General features: G+C 46.2%; 1 protein-coding gene across 2 annotated transcripts in view; it reads right to left on the bottom strand.

Moving 5' to 3' along the window:
* Positions 1 to 1,377: 1,377 nt before the first annotated feature.
* Positions 1,378 to 15,707, bottom strand: part of Aagab (alpha and gamma adaptin binding protein) — a 37,954-nt gene continuing 23,624 nt past the window's right edge. Inside the window, exons 6-10 of one of the 2 annotated variants that reach the window (XM_032909383.1) lie at positions 7,331 to 7,413; positions 6,218 to 6,314; positions 4,247 to 4,351; positions 3,750 to 3,799; positions 1,378 to 3,140 (exon numbers count right to left, since the gene is read on the bottom strand). In XM_032909383.1, coding sequence (XP_032765274.1) covers positions 3,063 to 3,140; positions 3,750 to 3,799; positions 4,247 to 4,351; positions 6,218 to 6,314; positions 7,331 to 7,413 — 413 coding nt within the window. In that variant the 3' untranslated portion in view covers positions 1,378 to 3,062. The remainder of the gene's footprint in view (positions 3,141 to 3,749; positions 3,800 to 4,246; positions 4,352 to 6,217; positions 6,315 to 7,330; positions 7,414 to 15,707) is intronic. The other variant, XM_032909384.1, reaches the window with a different exon arrangement.

Genomic DNA, 15,707 nt, shown 5'->3' with positions numbered 1-15,707 from the left:
CTGGCCCTCTGCTCTGTGGGAGCACTTCACTTCCGAGGTACGCAAAGAGGACGTCAACTTCCAGACCGAGCAGCCCTAAAGCCCATCCAGGTTCAAAACGCTGGAGAAGATGTTTACATTTTCTCTCCTTGTACACCTCTGACACTGTCTGATAATGCTCTAGTAATGCTCAACTGTCCCCTGTAGATGGGTGTGTGAGAAGAGCATGTCTGGTCATCAGCACATTTGTTTGAGCTCTTTCCTTCAAGCAGAGCACTAATGAACCAGAACTCCTGCCCATTCTAGAGACTTCTGCTAAATTTAGCTTAACAGCAGCAAACGCCCACACTCAATGGTCCCCAGAGCTCATATCTTGGCCTTCCACCAGGACTCTCCTGCTTGCTGCAGCAGGCCACAGAGGGGTAAGGGGCCATGCTTCATGGTCTCTCAATGGTCACTGTTAAGAGATCATCCCAAGAGCACTGGTTCCTCTTCCAGAGAACCTGGATTCAGTTCCCAGCATCTAAACAGCAGCTCACAAATATCTGTAATTCCAGTCCCAGAGGATCCAACTCCCTCTTCTGGCCTCCACAGGCACTGTGCACATGTGTACAGATATATATGCGGGCAAAAATGGCAAAACACCCATACACATAAAAAATAAGTTTAAAAAGGACTATCCCAAGGAACATGATAAACTGTATCAAAACGTTCCTCCCCACCTCTCCACAGTGGGAGGGTGACACTGAGCACACATCTTCTTCATGTTCTGAGTGGTTCAGGAAAGGCCTGGTGTATACCCTATGATCCTTGAACATTACCCAACTATTTAAGCCCAGCTTCCCCAAATCTTTAGTCTCTCTGGATCAGCTGTGGCCAAGTTCTATAAATAGAGAGCAAGCCAGCTGGTTCTGTCAACCACCTCATTCTCTGCCATATTTTCGAATTGTAAAAATAGCCTTGCCTTCATCACTCTGAAATCATTACATAACATGATTGTTTCAGGGAAGAAAAATTTGACTCCCTCCCTCCCCCCACACCCCTCCAGTTTTCAGAACTCCTGGATCTTCAGTCTTTGTGATCATTTCTATCAAGCAGACTGTACTTGTCAACAAAAACTGTGGGCCTACTATGGGCCAAGCACTATGTTATAGAAAGAAGACAGAAAGCCAGTTTCTTACCTTTGGTCCCCTCCGGAACTCTAACTTAGGTGCACATAATTTAGACAGCACCTGGTACCACAGCCATCAGCTCAGGAACATACAGACATCACATATAGGCAAACAGATTCTGAAACAGTACCGGTCACAAACTCTTCAGACTGTATGTCTACTACAAAGGACACCGGGCTTCCACCAGCTCACACCTTTTCCCGAAACAGAACAAAACACATTAGCAGACTTTGTAAATAAATCATCTTTTAATTACCTGGTTTTGTTTAGTCAGCAAAATCAAGTCCACAGCATTTTCTAGTCTATCTGTTTCCTAATCATTTGACCTAATATATTTTCTAAAATCTTCCACATTTTAAGAAAAACATGTTTTACCTTTCTGGCAACCCACAGTCAACTTCCCTTATTTTCCTTCTTAGCCAGTGGCTAATGCACTCACCTTAAAGTATTAATGCCCCTCAAAGGGTAGTGGTAAACCTAAGCTCAAAGACTGCAAGATCAGAGTGTGGGGTGGGAGCACAGGGGCAAACCAGCACCCACTGTTCTAGAATCCGACCAGCACCAGGATCATGTCTCACCCTGTGTGGTTCTGACCTGGCTAAGCATGTTTCAGGCCCTGTCCGTGGTACCTAAGGAGGTCCACCTTGTTTCTGATCATGGCCTAACTCACGGATGACACTAGGGTAGGATCGGCTCTCAGCCCACAATGAATACCATCTAACATGGCTGCACCTGCTTAGAAACTGACGAGCATGAAGGAGACTCACGCCTGCCTCACAGAGCTATCTGTGATGACAGAATACGGACCTTTAACCTGTTTGCTGTACTTTCCTCTCTTCCTGTAAAACTTTGCTTTGTGCTCCCCTGGGGCTCACCCACTCAAACACAACGCAGGAGGAAGGGCAGGGTTTCCTTGGGACTGGGCCCTGGAGTGTAGAGGAGCCAACAGCCCTGGAAGTAACCCATGGTGGTGGCCCTGGTTGTTGGAAGGCTCGCCTATCCCCCACAGGCTGGTTCTGGTGCTTTTTTTTTTTTTTCCTTTTTTTCGGAGCTGGGGACCGCACCCAGGGCCTTGTGCTTGCTAGGCAAGCGCTCTACCGCTGAGCTAAATCCGCAACCCCGGTTCTGGTGCTTTGACAGTAATCTCTGGATTCCAAGCAGAAAGAAGGGGCACTTGCTCTGAAACCTCAAGCAGCCAGGGAGAGCACTCGGTTAGAGAGCACTGTTGCCAGTGTCAGCAGTGCTGGAACCAACACTGCTGCTCCTCTGGTCCACACATGACCAGCAGTTGGGGAGAGTTTACGCTCCCCAGAGGAGGAAACCTTTGCCTCTGTTTCTTATACATATACATCTGACTTTTACTTCTTTGTGACAGGAACTCACACATTGAACTTAAAATTGTCCATAGGACTTGCTAAGAGACAAACCCATGAGCCGCCTGTCCCCCTAACCCCTAGGCACATACTAGATCTACAGCTGCCCCCCTTGTCAACATCCACCTTAGGTCAGAGCTGTGCTCTCCGTGGGGACCAGTGACAGTACACAGCAGACAGTACAAGCTCCCAACCAGCCGCTGGTGTGGACACTGGCTATCCAGCACAGAAGCAGGCCGGCCTCAGCTCTCCTGTATTACAGATCTCTGAGACTCATTTTACCCTGGTTCTTAAGACAAAGAATGTAGATCCGAAGGGTTTCCCCACTGTCATCTCACTCTTCCGTCACTTATGCGGCAGGAACAAAGATTTCTCCCCAGCACCTTTCTAAAAGCTCAGGTAAGGGAACTCCAAAAACCAGTCAGGTGGCCAGCGTGCAAACGGCAGTCTTGGCAGAACAGAACGCGGTTGAGAAGGGAAGCACTTGGGACGCACAGTGCTGGCATCATCGGTGTCAGTCAAACCTAGCAGGCAGAACTTAGTGCTCGTCATCAGAAGAAAGGCCCTCGATCTCATCTCGGTCTCCCCCTATTGCCATCCAGAAGGCTTTGGCCACCTATGGAGGGAAGCATGTGACAAAGGTCAGATTAGTTAGTAACAACCTCATATGCCACACCCAAACTGACTAAGGTCTACAGCTCTACACTTTTCCCCTCCAACAACACACATCAAAATCCCCGAGCAGCCTCCGACCCAGCCTTCTGGATGCAATCAGAGTTGTACACCTGTGTGAAGGGTGGGGATATGTTCATGTTCGGCTTCATGACTGACAGAACCAAAACCACCAGCGAGTGTGTAGCCAGGCTCACTGTTCAGAAAGGAACTGAGAAATCAATGATGACATAGTTCATAAAAGGAGATGTCAACCACCAATCGTGTCCGTTTCCTGCCAAGAACATGTGCTGCTCTGGTAATGAACAAACAAAACAGCTAAAAGTTTCTGGGCCTAACAGGAAGGCAAGCATGATACCTCTGTGAAGGTATCCAGTCACATACCATGCAGTGAAGATACCTCAGTCTGACTGTAGCAACTGTGTTACTCTTGTACAATTCACACCCAGCTGGCTGCAGAGCCTAGTGCAACACTCACACTAAGGCCCTGTGGGGCAACACACGTCACAGCTAAGGCCTCTGATAGGTGGTAAATACCTGCTGGTCTTCTCACCTTTTCTGCATGCAACTTTCTTTGCTCATGAGGAAGCGTCGCAGCCTTGTCTAGGGGGAAAACAGATCTTAAGAAATTTGTCTAATAGCACAGGAGAATCTGGAGCGAGTGCATGGGTGCGCTAACACTCGAAGGTGGTAGATGGGTTTCTAAGACATACGCTCATAGCGCAGTCATTACGCTATTAGGAAGCTCTGTCTCCCAAATTTTCCAGATGGGATGTGAGTGGGTGTGGGAGTGTGACAGATGCTGTGTTAATGAGACACACTGTAAGGAAGAGACACACTTTAGAAAACTTGAGAGTGAGGAGAAGAGGGTGGAGGCAGGAAGTTTCTCCCCAGGGAATTTTTACCAACAAAATGGCCCAATCTCCTAAGCAGCTAAATTTCTCAAGCCGAGAGCTCAGAATCCAATCTCGCCATCACAAAGTGGGATCCTACTGCATAAACTAGAAAAGCTTCGGCACACGAGGATGTAAGACATGCCAGGATAATTACCTTTCATTTCTTTTAACTTTGAAAAGAGTCTCTCAAAGTTCTCCAGATCCCCTCCTCCGGTGGTAAGACTGGCTAATTCTTGAATATCCAGGTCTAACATGGGGTCTGAAATCAGAGTTGGTCACAGATTATTTCTACACATGCAAGTACAGTTAGAGCTACTTCTCTGTGTGCACACGGGCAACAGCTGAGTGCTGACACACCAGCCTAAGGGGTTATGCCCTGCTGGGCTGTTGGACCCTCTCTACAAATGAGCAGTCACTCCTCATCCTTACAGCACTGACAAGGGAGAGGACACCGTTCCCATTTACAGCTGTAACTTGCTCTAGCAACTTGCTCTCCCTTGCCACACACTCGCAGGGACAGGGTACAATCGTGTAAATTCACTTTACAATGGCCATACCTAAGTCTATTAGGACAGATATCACTCTCCACAACTGGAAAGCAGAAACACAGAATAACCCACGTTTAAAAACGAACTCACCTAAACACCAGCCAGCTATCCAGAGTGGGGGCTGTTTTAAACCACGTTTGCTTAATATACTCTTAATACAAATCCTTCACCATTTCTGCCTCGGCATATTACTTAAAGATAGAGATTTGTTTTAGTTATGTGTATATTCATGTGTTCCTGAGAGTGGATATGTGACAGCAGAGACCAGAAGAGGGCTTTAGATCCCCCTGAAGCTGGAGTCAGGGTGCTGGAAATCAAGCCTGCATCTTCTATGGGACACTGCACTCTCTTCACTGCCCAATCATCTCTCCAGCCCTGGCACATTCCTTCTTCCACAGTGACAGTGGTTTCCCTGACCCCAGTATCCAGGGGACCCCATTCCATGACACACCAGTTCCACAGAGAAATTTTTGTTGTTGTTTTCTTTTGGGGGGAGGTTGAAAGGTGGAGGGCAGATATGGAGGGATGGGGAGATGAGGGGATTGGGTGCATGATGTGAAATCAAAAAGAATCAATAACAAGTTTTTTGTTGTTTTAAATTTAGATGGAACACTGAAGACAGCAGCATTTAAAACTTGGGAAAAGGAGGAGAGCGGTCTTGCAAAAACATGCAGAAGGGAAATCAGGGGGTGCTGTGCTGGTGAGTGGAGAGACACTGCTTCAGTGATGCACTGTCCACAGTCCTGAAGATTGCTCAGTCAAGATGAGGCTGGGAAATACTACAGTTAGTGGCACAGAGGTCGCAGGTGGCTTCACACATTTGAATGTCAGAATGGGACACAAACTAGGTGAGTATACAAGTGCATGGACGAGAATGGGGTTAGTAGGCTGCAGATCCCAACTGCAGGGACAAGGTGAGGAGAGAAGACTGCACTTTCCTTCTCTTTCCGGTGTTCCTATCTGACAAGCACTTGGGTTTCTATGTGCAAAGTCAGGAGAGGGTAGTCTACACAAGTTAGCACTGCACATGGCTCATGATGGCTCACAAAGCAAGAACATCACCTCTTTCCCCTCAGAAGTACATCATGGTTACTGTCCACTAACACCCTTGGCTTGCTGGCTACTATAAGGACAAAGCAGGTGCCAGTGTCTGGCTCACTAAACTTCTCTAGGTTTCACAGCCACAACACATATTCTTTACAAACCCCGAAACCAGATGACACGCACGCATGAGAGAACCTTTGGAAGTTTAAGACTGTAACTCCGCTCACGTGACATACCAATCACCATTAGTTTTGACTACTGTTAAAGACCATAAGAAACTCACAGAAAGCAGAGCTGGTCACCATTTGGCTGTCTGTCTGAGGCAAGATGATCTGAATCAAGATTTTGTTACAAGGATGGAGGAGAAAAGCCACTGTCTGCCCTTCCTCCTATCTGACAACTACAGGGGCTCATGCCCAGTGGCACGCCATACATTTTCTTCTCCATGTTAAAAGTCAACTCTCCCCTCAGTACTTTGTGGCCAGGTGTCTGAGTTCTGCTGCTATCTCTGGGGAGCTCATGGAGGAACTCACCAACAATGCTGTCAACCTGTGCACCTGCTGAGCCACACGCGCCACTGCGATGCCCGGGGAGGGACTCTGTCCTCTCAGCTGTTGGCGATGGCTCCTGATGTTGGGGAAATACAGGGAAGCAATAATTTAATAGGAACTATTTCAGTGAGAATTCCAAAATGGTTTACTCTTCCCACCCCCAGCTAGCTGTGGAGAAGCACTGACAGAACTAAAGGAGGAGACAAGCAGGAACAAGGTCACATTCAAACACAAACAGCTGCAAAGCCACTGCCCAGCTGAACTTTTTTCAAGGAAAAACTATGAAATGTTAGGATTTTGTTATAGAATGCTAGCACATGTTTGCATCATTTAAGATCCAAGTCATGGGCCAGAGAGATAGCTTAGTCAGGAAAGGACATGTCTTGTGGGCATGCAGATTAGCATTGGGTCCCCCAGGACCACAGAGAAAAGCCAAATGTGACGCACTGAGGCAGAGACAGGAGGTTCCACAGGGTTGACTGGCCTAATTGGTGAGCTCTGGGCTTAGTAAGAATCCCTGTCTAGGAACATGGCTGTGTTTCTTAGGATGACCCTGAGGGTGTCCTCTGTCTTCCACATGCACCTGCATGTACACCCGCAAACATGAAATATGGATAGAAACTGTCTGGGAAGATGATGGTGGCATGGCACATTGGCACCTGGGTCTGGCAGGCTGACCAAGTGACCTCACAATGGAGATGCTGAGCAAAGAGGATGAAACGGACTGTCGGCTCACTCAGAGCCAGCCTGGGACCTTGGTAAACAAGTATTGAAAAAAATAATTTTCATTTTCTATGCAAGATTATTCTTGCATATTTAAAAAGTACTCTAGCAAAAAACCAAACAAAACAAAAAACAAAACAACAAAAAAACCCCTGCAGGATATCCCTGAGTGCAAGCCTGCCGAGCTAAGGGCGGTGGACTAGCATTCCCACAACAGGGGTCAGGCACATTGGGGCACTTCAGATTCTCCTTTCAACTGCAGACATCTCTGCTGCCTCTTAAATGGAAACGAGAAAAACGATGAATGTGTAAAGCTCTGTAATGGCAAGGGTATTAAAGTCAAAGAGGAGAAGAGATGTGAAAATTCTTTACCTCACAGTGACAGCTCTCTGCTGATCCAACGCTGCGGCTTGCTCCAGCCAGTGAGTTGAGAAGGCTGAAGCCCTGGCTCCTGTCTAGAGAGAAACATCGTGAATGTTGTCGGTATGACTACAATGACAAGCAAAGGCTCTGACCTCAACGCCACCTCTAACCACGCTGGTAAGAGTTTAGATCTGGGGCTGGAGAGATGGCTCAGTGGTTAAGAAGCTGCTCTTCAAGAAGTCCCGAATTCAATTCCCAGCAACAACATGGTGCCTCACAACCATCTACAATGGGATCTCATGCCCTCTTTTGAAGACAGCATACTCATATGCATAAAATAAAATAATAATAATAAAGAGTTTAGATTTGAAATGTCCCGAGGGCCTATGTGCTCAAGGTGCTACTGGGAGGTGATACAACTTAGAGGAAGCAAGGTCATCGGGCACATGTCCTTGAAGAGGACACTGGGAAGCGGGCCTCTTCTCTTTCTGCTTCCTGGCCACTCTGTGGTGAACAGTCATTTCCATCAGATACACACACCATGATAAACTGTGGAGTGAAGTTCCCAAGAAACAACTACAGACTGAAACTGCAAGCCTTGTACAGATTGCGGCCTTGTAAGTTGGTCATCTCAGGCGTTTTGTAACAGTGATACAAAGTTGACTAATGCACAGTCTCTTAATTCTGATCGTCGTTTTAAACAGACTATTGGTCAAGGTGAAAAAAACTAGCAGGCTATTACACACGAATGCCATTCCATGGCTTTATTTGCAAGTTATGACAGCAGTCCAGAACATTTCATATGCCAGCTTAAAATCATTACTACCATGTAAACGGGAGTGTGACATTTTAAAATACAGAGTCATTTTGCTACTGAGGGTCTAGGGTCTTGTGATGGTTGGCATATGCTTGGCCCAGGGAGTGGCACTATTAGAAGGTGTGGCCGTGTTGGAGGAGGTGTGTCACTGTGGGGTGGGCTTGGAGACCCTCCTCCTAGCTGCCTGAGGATGTCAGTCTGTTCCTGGCTTCCTTCAGGTGAAGATGTAGAACTCAGCTCCTCCTGCACCATGCCTGCCTGGATGCTGCCATGCTCTCACCTTGATGATAACGGACTGAACCTCTGAACCTGTAAGCCAGCCCCAATTAAATGTTGTCCTTTGTAAGACTTGCATTGGTCATGGTGTCTGTTCACAGCAATAAGAACCTAACTAAGACAGGTACAGTGTCTGAAACCAATCAAAGAATCACCCAGAACAGACTAAAATGGAGCCCAAGACTCAAGGCCGCTAAAGCTCACTCACTCACCAAGCTAGGCAGAAGGCCATTTATCTCAGCTTCCAGCAAGTGCTCCAGTCAGCAGCACTGGGATCAGACAGGGGACTAAGGCTTCTGCAGCCTGTATCTCTGGGCAATACATTCACCTCTACGGGGGTCAGAGCCTGAGGTCAGGCTCACCTAAATAGCAGGTAGTTCTCACTCTGAGCTGTGGATATCCAGGACTGAGGGACCTCACTTGCCATGAGTGTGTATGTGCTGGCTGACTGGAATGAAAGGCAGACTGCACAGTTAACACAAGTGCCTCCTTTTTATTACTGGAAACAACTTAGAGTCAGGGTTATTTCAACTGTAATTCAGAAGTATCACAAATCTCAACTCTACAGTTTGGCTTTCCCTGAACTTGTAGGCGGGTTAGACCAACGCCTCTCTTCTTACAGGAAGGAACCAGGCAGAGGGGCATGCCACCCTACAATACACTATAAACCTCTGGGCACCTTTGTTTTTTCTATGACCACCCATTTTTAAAATCTTTATTATTTTATACTATGTACATTTAGACACAATTTTAAAACCAGCAGAATGTTTAATACTGTGATGCTAACAGGTGGTGGGAAGAGATGGAGCTTATGATCTCATGGCCCCAGCCACCTGCATGACCTCAGACAAACCAACCCCACAGTGCCTTGGCCTGCTGGTCTGTGAACCATGGTCGCTGAGCACGAGGTCCTGGACTCAGAAGCCCAGGGCTGAGAAGAGACTCTTGGCCTCCTCTCCTCATGCTTCTTGGAATTTGCTGTGTTCAAGTACTTTTTTTCCTTTTTTACTTAATAGATTTTATATAAATATATAAATCTATATATTTATATTTATTTAAAATCCTTCAATGTCAAACCCTAAAGCACTGACGATGAGCTGTGAGTTTAGGTTAGAGTAAGCTGAGGGAGCTGTGCTCAGCGCTTTCTGATACACAATGGAGGATCAGTCAGCTAATCAGAGGGTTCATTAGTCCCTCTGCTTCTAGTTTACGGAGGTCAGACACACATACATTTAGACAATTGAGAAAAGAATGCATTTTTGTTTATTCAGAGCAGCCTGCCTGCAGGAGCGTTCTTGAAAGGCTTGGCTGGTGTCTTATACACTGGACCTTCTGGTTTAGTGCTCTTTGCAGCTCTGCCCACAGACACCAGCTGCACACCTTCTCACGGGAAAGAATTATGCAAATCTCTTACTTGCTGGTACCCCCCGGCCGCCCCCCAGCTTCCCAGGATTCTGGCCTGGGAATGCCATTCCTATTGAGAAGGTCCTCTCCCTTCAGGTGTAGGAATCAGACACTAGACTAGGAAGGAACAAATCAAGGTACTTTAGCTAATTCTTCTAGAACTTCGGGGATGCAGGTGGGGCAAATTTTTTATGAAAAAGAAATTAGTCAGGAAGCATAAAAGAGCAGTCACTGCTTACCAGTAAGGATCCAGGCACACCAGCGCTTATCACTGTGGTTGTATCCAAACCACGTTCTTACTGTTTTCCCTACACAAATTAAGCAGTCCTAACTCAGAAATCAGCAATGCCCCACAATCCTAAACTGTCTGAGCACCACCATGATGCCTGTGGGAGCAAAGGTGCAGCCAACATTGTTCCATTTACCTCCAGGCTGCATGCAGAGGTGTACAGAAGACTCAAACAAACAGAGCATATGTCCTGTATACATGTGTGTAAGTATTCCAAAACGCGGAAAGTCTAAAACCCGGAGAAACTTGGTCCTAAGCATTTGGGTCAGGAGCCCATACTACATATTTATGATAAGGTTTAATTTATAAGTTAGACACAGTTAAGATAATAACCATAATCAAACAAGTATTTAAAGCAGAATACAGTAATAAAAGTTTTCTAACTCATTGGAGAGATGGCTCAGCAGGTAAGAGTACCGACTGCTCTATGGAAGACTGCAGTTGGTTTCCAGCAATCACATGGTGGCTCACAACCCTCTGTAACCCCAGCTTCAGGGGACCAGGAACCCTCTTCTGGCTGCTATGGGAACTGCAGGCAGTGTCTGTGTCTCTGTCTCTGTCTCTCTCTGGTCCAAACACCACATACACATAAAAATAAAAATAAAATAAAATCCACCTTTAAAAGGAGCTCTGTAGGACAGCTACTCTCTTTCCAGGCATTCCATGTACTGAACTCACTCCTCTTGTGACAGTGGGAGAAGATACTCTAGGAATTTCTGGATGGCTTCTCTTCAGTTCGTCCCAGGTGCCTAGACAACCAGCATCATTAGCACTGCCTCTGAAGCCATTATTAACAAAGTAGGGGTAATGTGAACACAAACACTGAAATACCTCAGCAGCCAAATGACAGTCAAGAGGGTCACCGGGTGACTGCGGGGCAGGGGGATTGTGTGGGATAGGCCACTTACATGGTCAACCCATCTCCTTGGGTTGGATGGTAGAATATGCCACCTTGTCACTCAGAAAAGCACACAAGTGGAAAACAAGAGTTATTTATTTCTAAAACTTTTGGGGTAGTTTGTTGATTGCAGGTGACCACACCACAGGTAAAGAGGGACCACTCTGTATTAAATTCATCCCCAAACCACCCGGCTCCATTCTAGTGGTCCAGTGAATTACAGATGGGAGACAATGGTGCCACCACCACCACCACCAACAACAACAACAACCAACCTAGCAGTGCTTGTTAGCACAGATTCTTCAAATGTTAAAATCTCCTTGGCCACAGCCCGAGCCTATGTGGCTTTTTAAACACTTTGTGTTCACTTTTCAGTTTTCACTTCTAAAAAGTAGCAACTACTGGCATCACCTGAGGAAGTTCAAGCATTCTCTGTACTTAAAGGTGTTCTTACAGCCGTTCCCACTCTGTATAAAAAGCTTCCCTGTAGTGAACCTCTTCTACGTTGTGATAACCAGGGCCACACATTCTAAGCACAGCCAAAGTACTCTTAAGTTTGTGGAGATGTCGTACCCACTCTTTAATGATAATCTTAGGCCATGCCACACCATCTGGGTTATACAACCTTTAAGGAAGGTCACAAATGCTGTCACCAGGACCAGGAAAAAGAGTCTACATTATGGTAGCATATTCCATTTCCTCCTGGTGAGTTTAGGAAAACAACAACAACAACAACAACAACAACAACAACAACAACAACGACAGACTCTGGAGAGATGGTTCAGCAGTTAAGAGAGTACTGGCTGCTCTTCTAGAGAACCAGGGTTCAATTCGTAGCACCCAGTGGCAACTCACAACCATCTGTGAGTCCAATCCCAGGGGATCTGATGCTGTCTTCTGGCCTCTGTGAGCACTGGATCCACATGGTTCAGACATACATGTAAGCAAAACAACCCTACACATGAAAAAAACCAAAACCAAACCAACCATAAAATCATAAAACCCTTATTCTCTCACTTGACCACTGCTTGAAGTCTTGAACACATCATTAAAGCAACGCTTACTTAGGCTCAACTGGACTCAGCCATTCACGTGGTTTTGGCTTGTGGTAGATTCAGGAAAATGCACCTCTGCTCTCTGCCTGTGACATAGGGGAGCTGCTCGTAAGTCTAGAGCCACTCATACGAGAAGGTGTAAGGTCACGCTTTTCTCAATCTCTGTTGGCTACAGAGAACGAAGTACAAGGAAATGACAGCGGCAAGGACACTAGTGAGTGCTGGAGTGAACGTCCTCCTCCTCTTGCACGCACACAGCCTGAAGATTCAACGGAACTTGGGAATGAGCACCATCTTTCCCACGGTCATGGAGGAGAGCTCCGCACTACTCTAATGAAGGCTCTACAGTGGGTCCTACCTCCTCAACCTGGAGTGCGTACCAGAACAATCTGCCAAGGGGTCTGGCCACCGGGAGATAACAGCAGTGAGGACTCCAGGAGGCGGCTCTCTGATGTGGTCTGTGACCAGCTTTGCCAACCACAGTGGAAGAGCAGGGTGGTCAGCAACAGTGCCTCCAGGGTGCCTAGAAGGGAGCTTCGAGCAGTGCTGTGTGTGACACTCCTGAAGGCCATACCTGAAAGGCATATCACTGCTTCCTATCCTCACTAATTCCCTACAATCCTCTCCCTTACCATATACTCCTTTTACTCATTATGCCTTAATATGCATGGAACAGCCAATGACATTCATTCATAGGTAAGGGACAGTCTGAGCGCTCGGGGCATATCTTGGGTTCCTGAATGTTGTTTAAAGGCTGGACTCCAGTACAGCTTTATGGGATTAAATGGCATCCATTTCAGCGGACGCTGCCTCTGCCAAGCTCCCAAAGTTACACAGGTACAGGCAGACTGACTAGAACCCTCTTAGTTGGCCATTCTTCCTCTCACTAATTTGATGCTTTATTTTCCTGTCACATTAGATTAAATTTTTTATTTAATAATTTTTTACTTCTTAAAAATGTACACAGCTGGATGTGGTGACACATGTCTACAATCCCAGCACTTGGGTTACTGAGGCAAGAGCATCAAGTTCAAGGCTAGCCTGAGCTACATAGATGATGACAATAATGGTGATGATGATATAATCTTTTAAAAGTAAATGACATAATATGTCTACTTTCTCAGGTGAATGTCTCAGGCAGCTGTGAAAACTGAGGCCTTGTAGTGTGGGTTCTCATTTCTTTTTTTCAGTTCTTTCCCTCAATTATAAAGGCCAGCTTGACCTGCATTCTGGAATTTCCACCATGGAATCATTTACTCAGGACACTTGGGGGCAATAGATGATCATTTATGTGATGCTTTAATAGATACTCAATTCATCTCACTTGTAATGGTAAAATGGAAGAGTACTGTATGGAAAAGTTGCTTCTACCCACTACTCAAAGCCCAGGGCTCTCTGCCTACTGGGGACAGAGTAGCAACTCTTCAGCATTTGTTAGTCTACCAGCTCCTTCCCTGGTTGCCCAACCCATCTTCATCTACCATGGTGCTACCTGATGTAATACCCAGAAGCCAGCAGTGCAGAAAAGCCCTCCACAGAACTTGCCAGTATTCAGCTTATGAAACCAGGGACAGGAACACTGTGTAACATAAAATTGACACCTAGCAAGGGTGTCATGTGCACTACCCTCCTCTGTGATGTGTATGTTTCAAAACGGCTGAGCCAGAACACAGTGTTCCAGACTATCCAGCTCTTATAGCTACTACCCAAGTTCAAGGCTCTGCCTCGAGCAAAGTACTTCACAACATGGCATTCTGATGTACCAAATGAGAGACAGTATTGGGAACTTCAAAGGGGAGGGGATGGGAACTTAAAACATGTCACATTTGTCATAAGGCGGTGACCCACAGTCTCTACTTTCATGGCAGTGATAGTAAAGAGATATTACCAAACTATAAATGTCAGACCCTAGTGGTTGCTTTTCAAGCCATAGACCAGGCTCCAGTGGGAGCTTGGGGAACAGAGCAAGGAGTTGAAATTTCATCTATATCCTTTCCTTGAGTTGCAGCTTGAGCTCAGATTGAGGAAATTTAAGGCATAACAGCAAAGGAAGGGGTAAGCAAACTGAAGAGGCTAGAGAGCACCAAAGGTGCCCTGAATGGTGAGAATGGGTCTTGTCCACTTCACTTCCTGAACCATTTGTGGTGAGGCCTCTAATGCTGAGTAGAAACTATTGGTCCCTGGAAGTCTGACCTTCACCATACAATGGTGTCTGAGGACTTCCTATTGGCCAGAGCTTAGAAAGCACAACAGACCTCAAGCTCAGTGCTTTTAGCTATTTTCCCTGGTAGCGCCTGTCACCAGGGGTATTTTAGGCACTGTTTTCTCCCAGGTACTGTTCAATGCTACAGATAATGTTGCCCATGGCTGTGTGCTGTGTGGAGCTGGGTGTTATACATACAAAAGTAGGAATTTGTTTGTCTCCCAAGCATCAAAGTTCATTCCTTTTGAGGTAGTAATGCATTCACTGAGAATGTTACATCTGAAGAAACAAGACACTGACGAACCAATAGCAGAAACTCCATTGTAAGTCAGCACACAAGTCATGTCTGTCAGGAAGATCTGCATATCCTTCTAGTATGGTCATATACTGTATAACATTTGGGTCAACCATAGCTTGCAATGCAGAACAGCAGTGATCTAAAAGACCCTAGGAAGCTTGGGGTGCTTTTAATAGGAATGGCTCCCATAGGCTCATGTTTGAATGTCTAGAGACCAGGGAGTGGCACTATTTGAAAAGATTAAAAGGATTAGGAGGTATGGCTTTGTCAGATGAAGTGTACCACACTGGGGATGGGCTTTGAGGTTTGAAAAGTCCAGACCAGGCCCAGCGTCTCTCTCTCTGCCTACAATATAGTTCTCAGCTACTGCCCAGTGTCAGCCTGCACGCTGCCATGTTTGCTGCCATGATGATAATGGAGCAAACCTCTGAAACTGAAAGGCAGCCCCAGTTAAGAATTGCTTGGTCGTGGCATCTTGTCACAGCAACAGAACAGTGACGAAGACAGCTGAAGAAGCCTGTTGTCTGTTAATGCCTTAATGTGTTATGACAAAGCCATGGTGACCCCTGGTGTTAACAGGCCCACTGCACTCACTACCCATCACTGAACACCCACAAGTGTGCACAGCATACACTACTTGAAAAGGATAACAAATGATGCTGTGGTTTTTATTTTTATTTCTACTTACAAAGGAAAGTGCATTGCAAAACTACTCACAGCAGTGTCCTACCCCTGCTTCCTATGTTTTGTGACGACACAGGTGACTGATCTATACCCTCTGGGCTTATGTGAGCACATCTCCTAATGCTCATACAATGATGGCTTCACCCGATGATGTCTTTTCAGGACGTATTCCCCTATGAAGCAAAGAGGGACTACAATGATTGGTCTGTAACTGTATAAATTAATGTTTGCTTTTAAACCTGGTATGAGGTTTAAAAAACCACTGAGTACCTACAGGGTGTAACCAGTCATAACTCAAACTGAAGAGAACGCCAATCCATCTTGACTCCAAGTAGAATAATGAAAGTGCACTGCCCCACTCACAAGTGACTCAGCACTGTTTGTTGCATTAGCTAGCAGGAAGCCTCGCTGTACTTTCTTTGGGTTAAGCTCAGGGACAAGGTTAGGACTAACACCATGCTA

Source organism: Rattus rattus, chromosome 8, assembly GCF_011064425.1.
Source record: "Rattus rattus isolate New Zealand chromosome 8, Rrattus_CSIRO_v1, whole genome shotgun sequence".
In the NCBI taxonomy this organism is placed as follows: Eukaryota; Metazoa; Chordata; class Mammalia; order Rodentia; family Muridae; genus Rattus; species Rattus rattus.
Note: the sequence above shows the minus strand (reverse complement) of the source record. Positions and strands in the feature narration are given on the sequence as shown.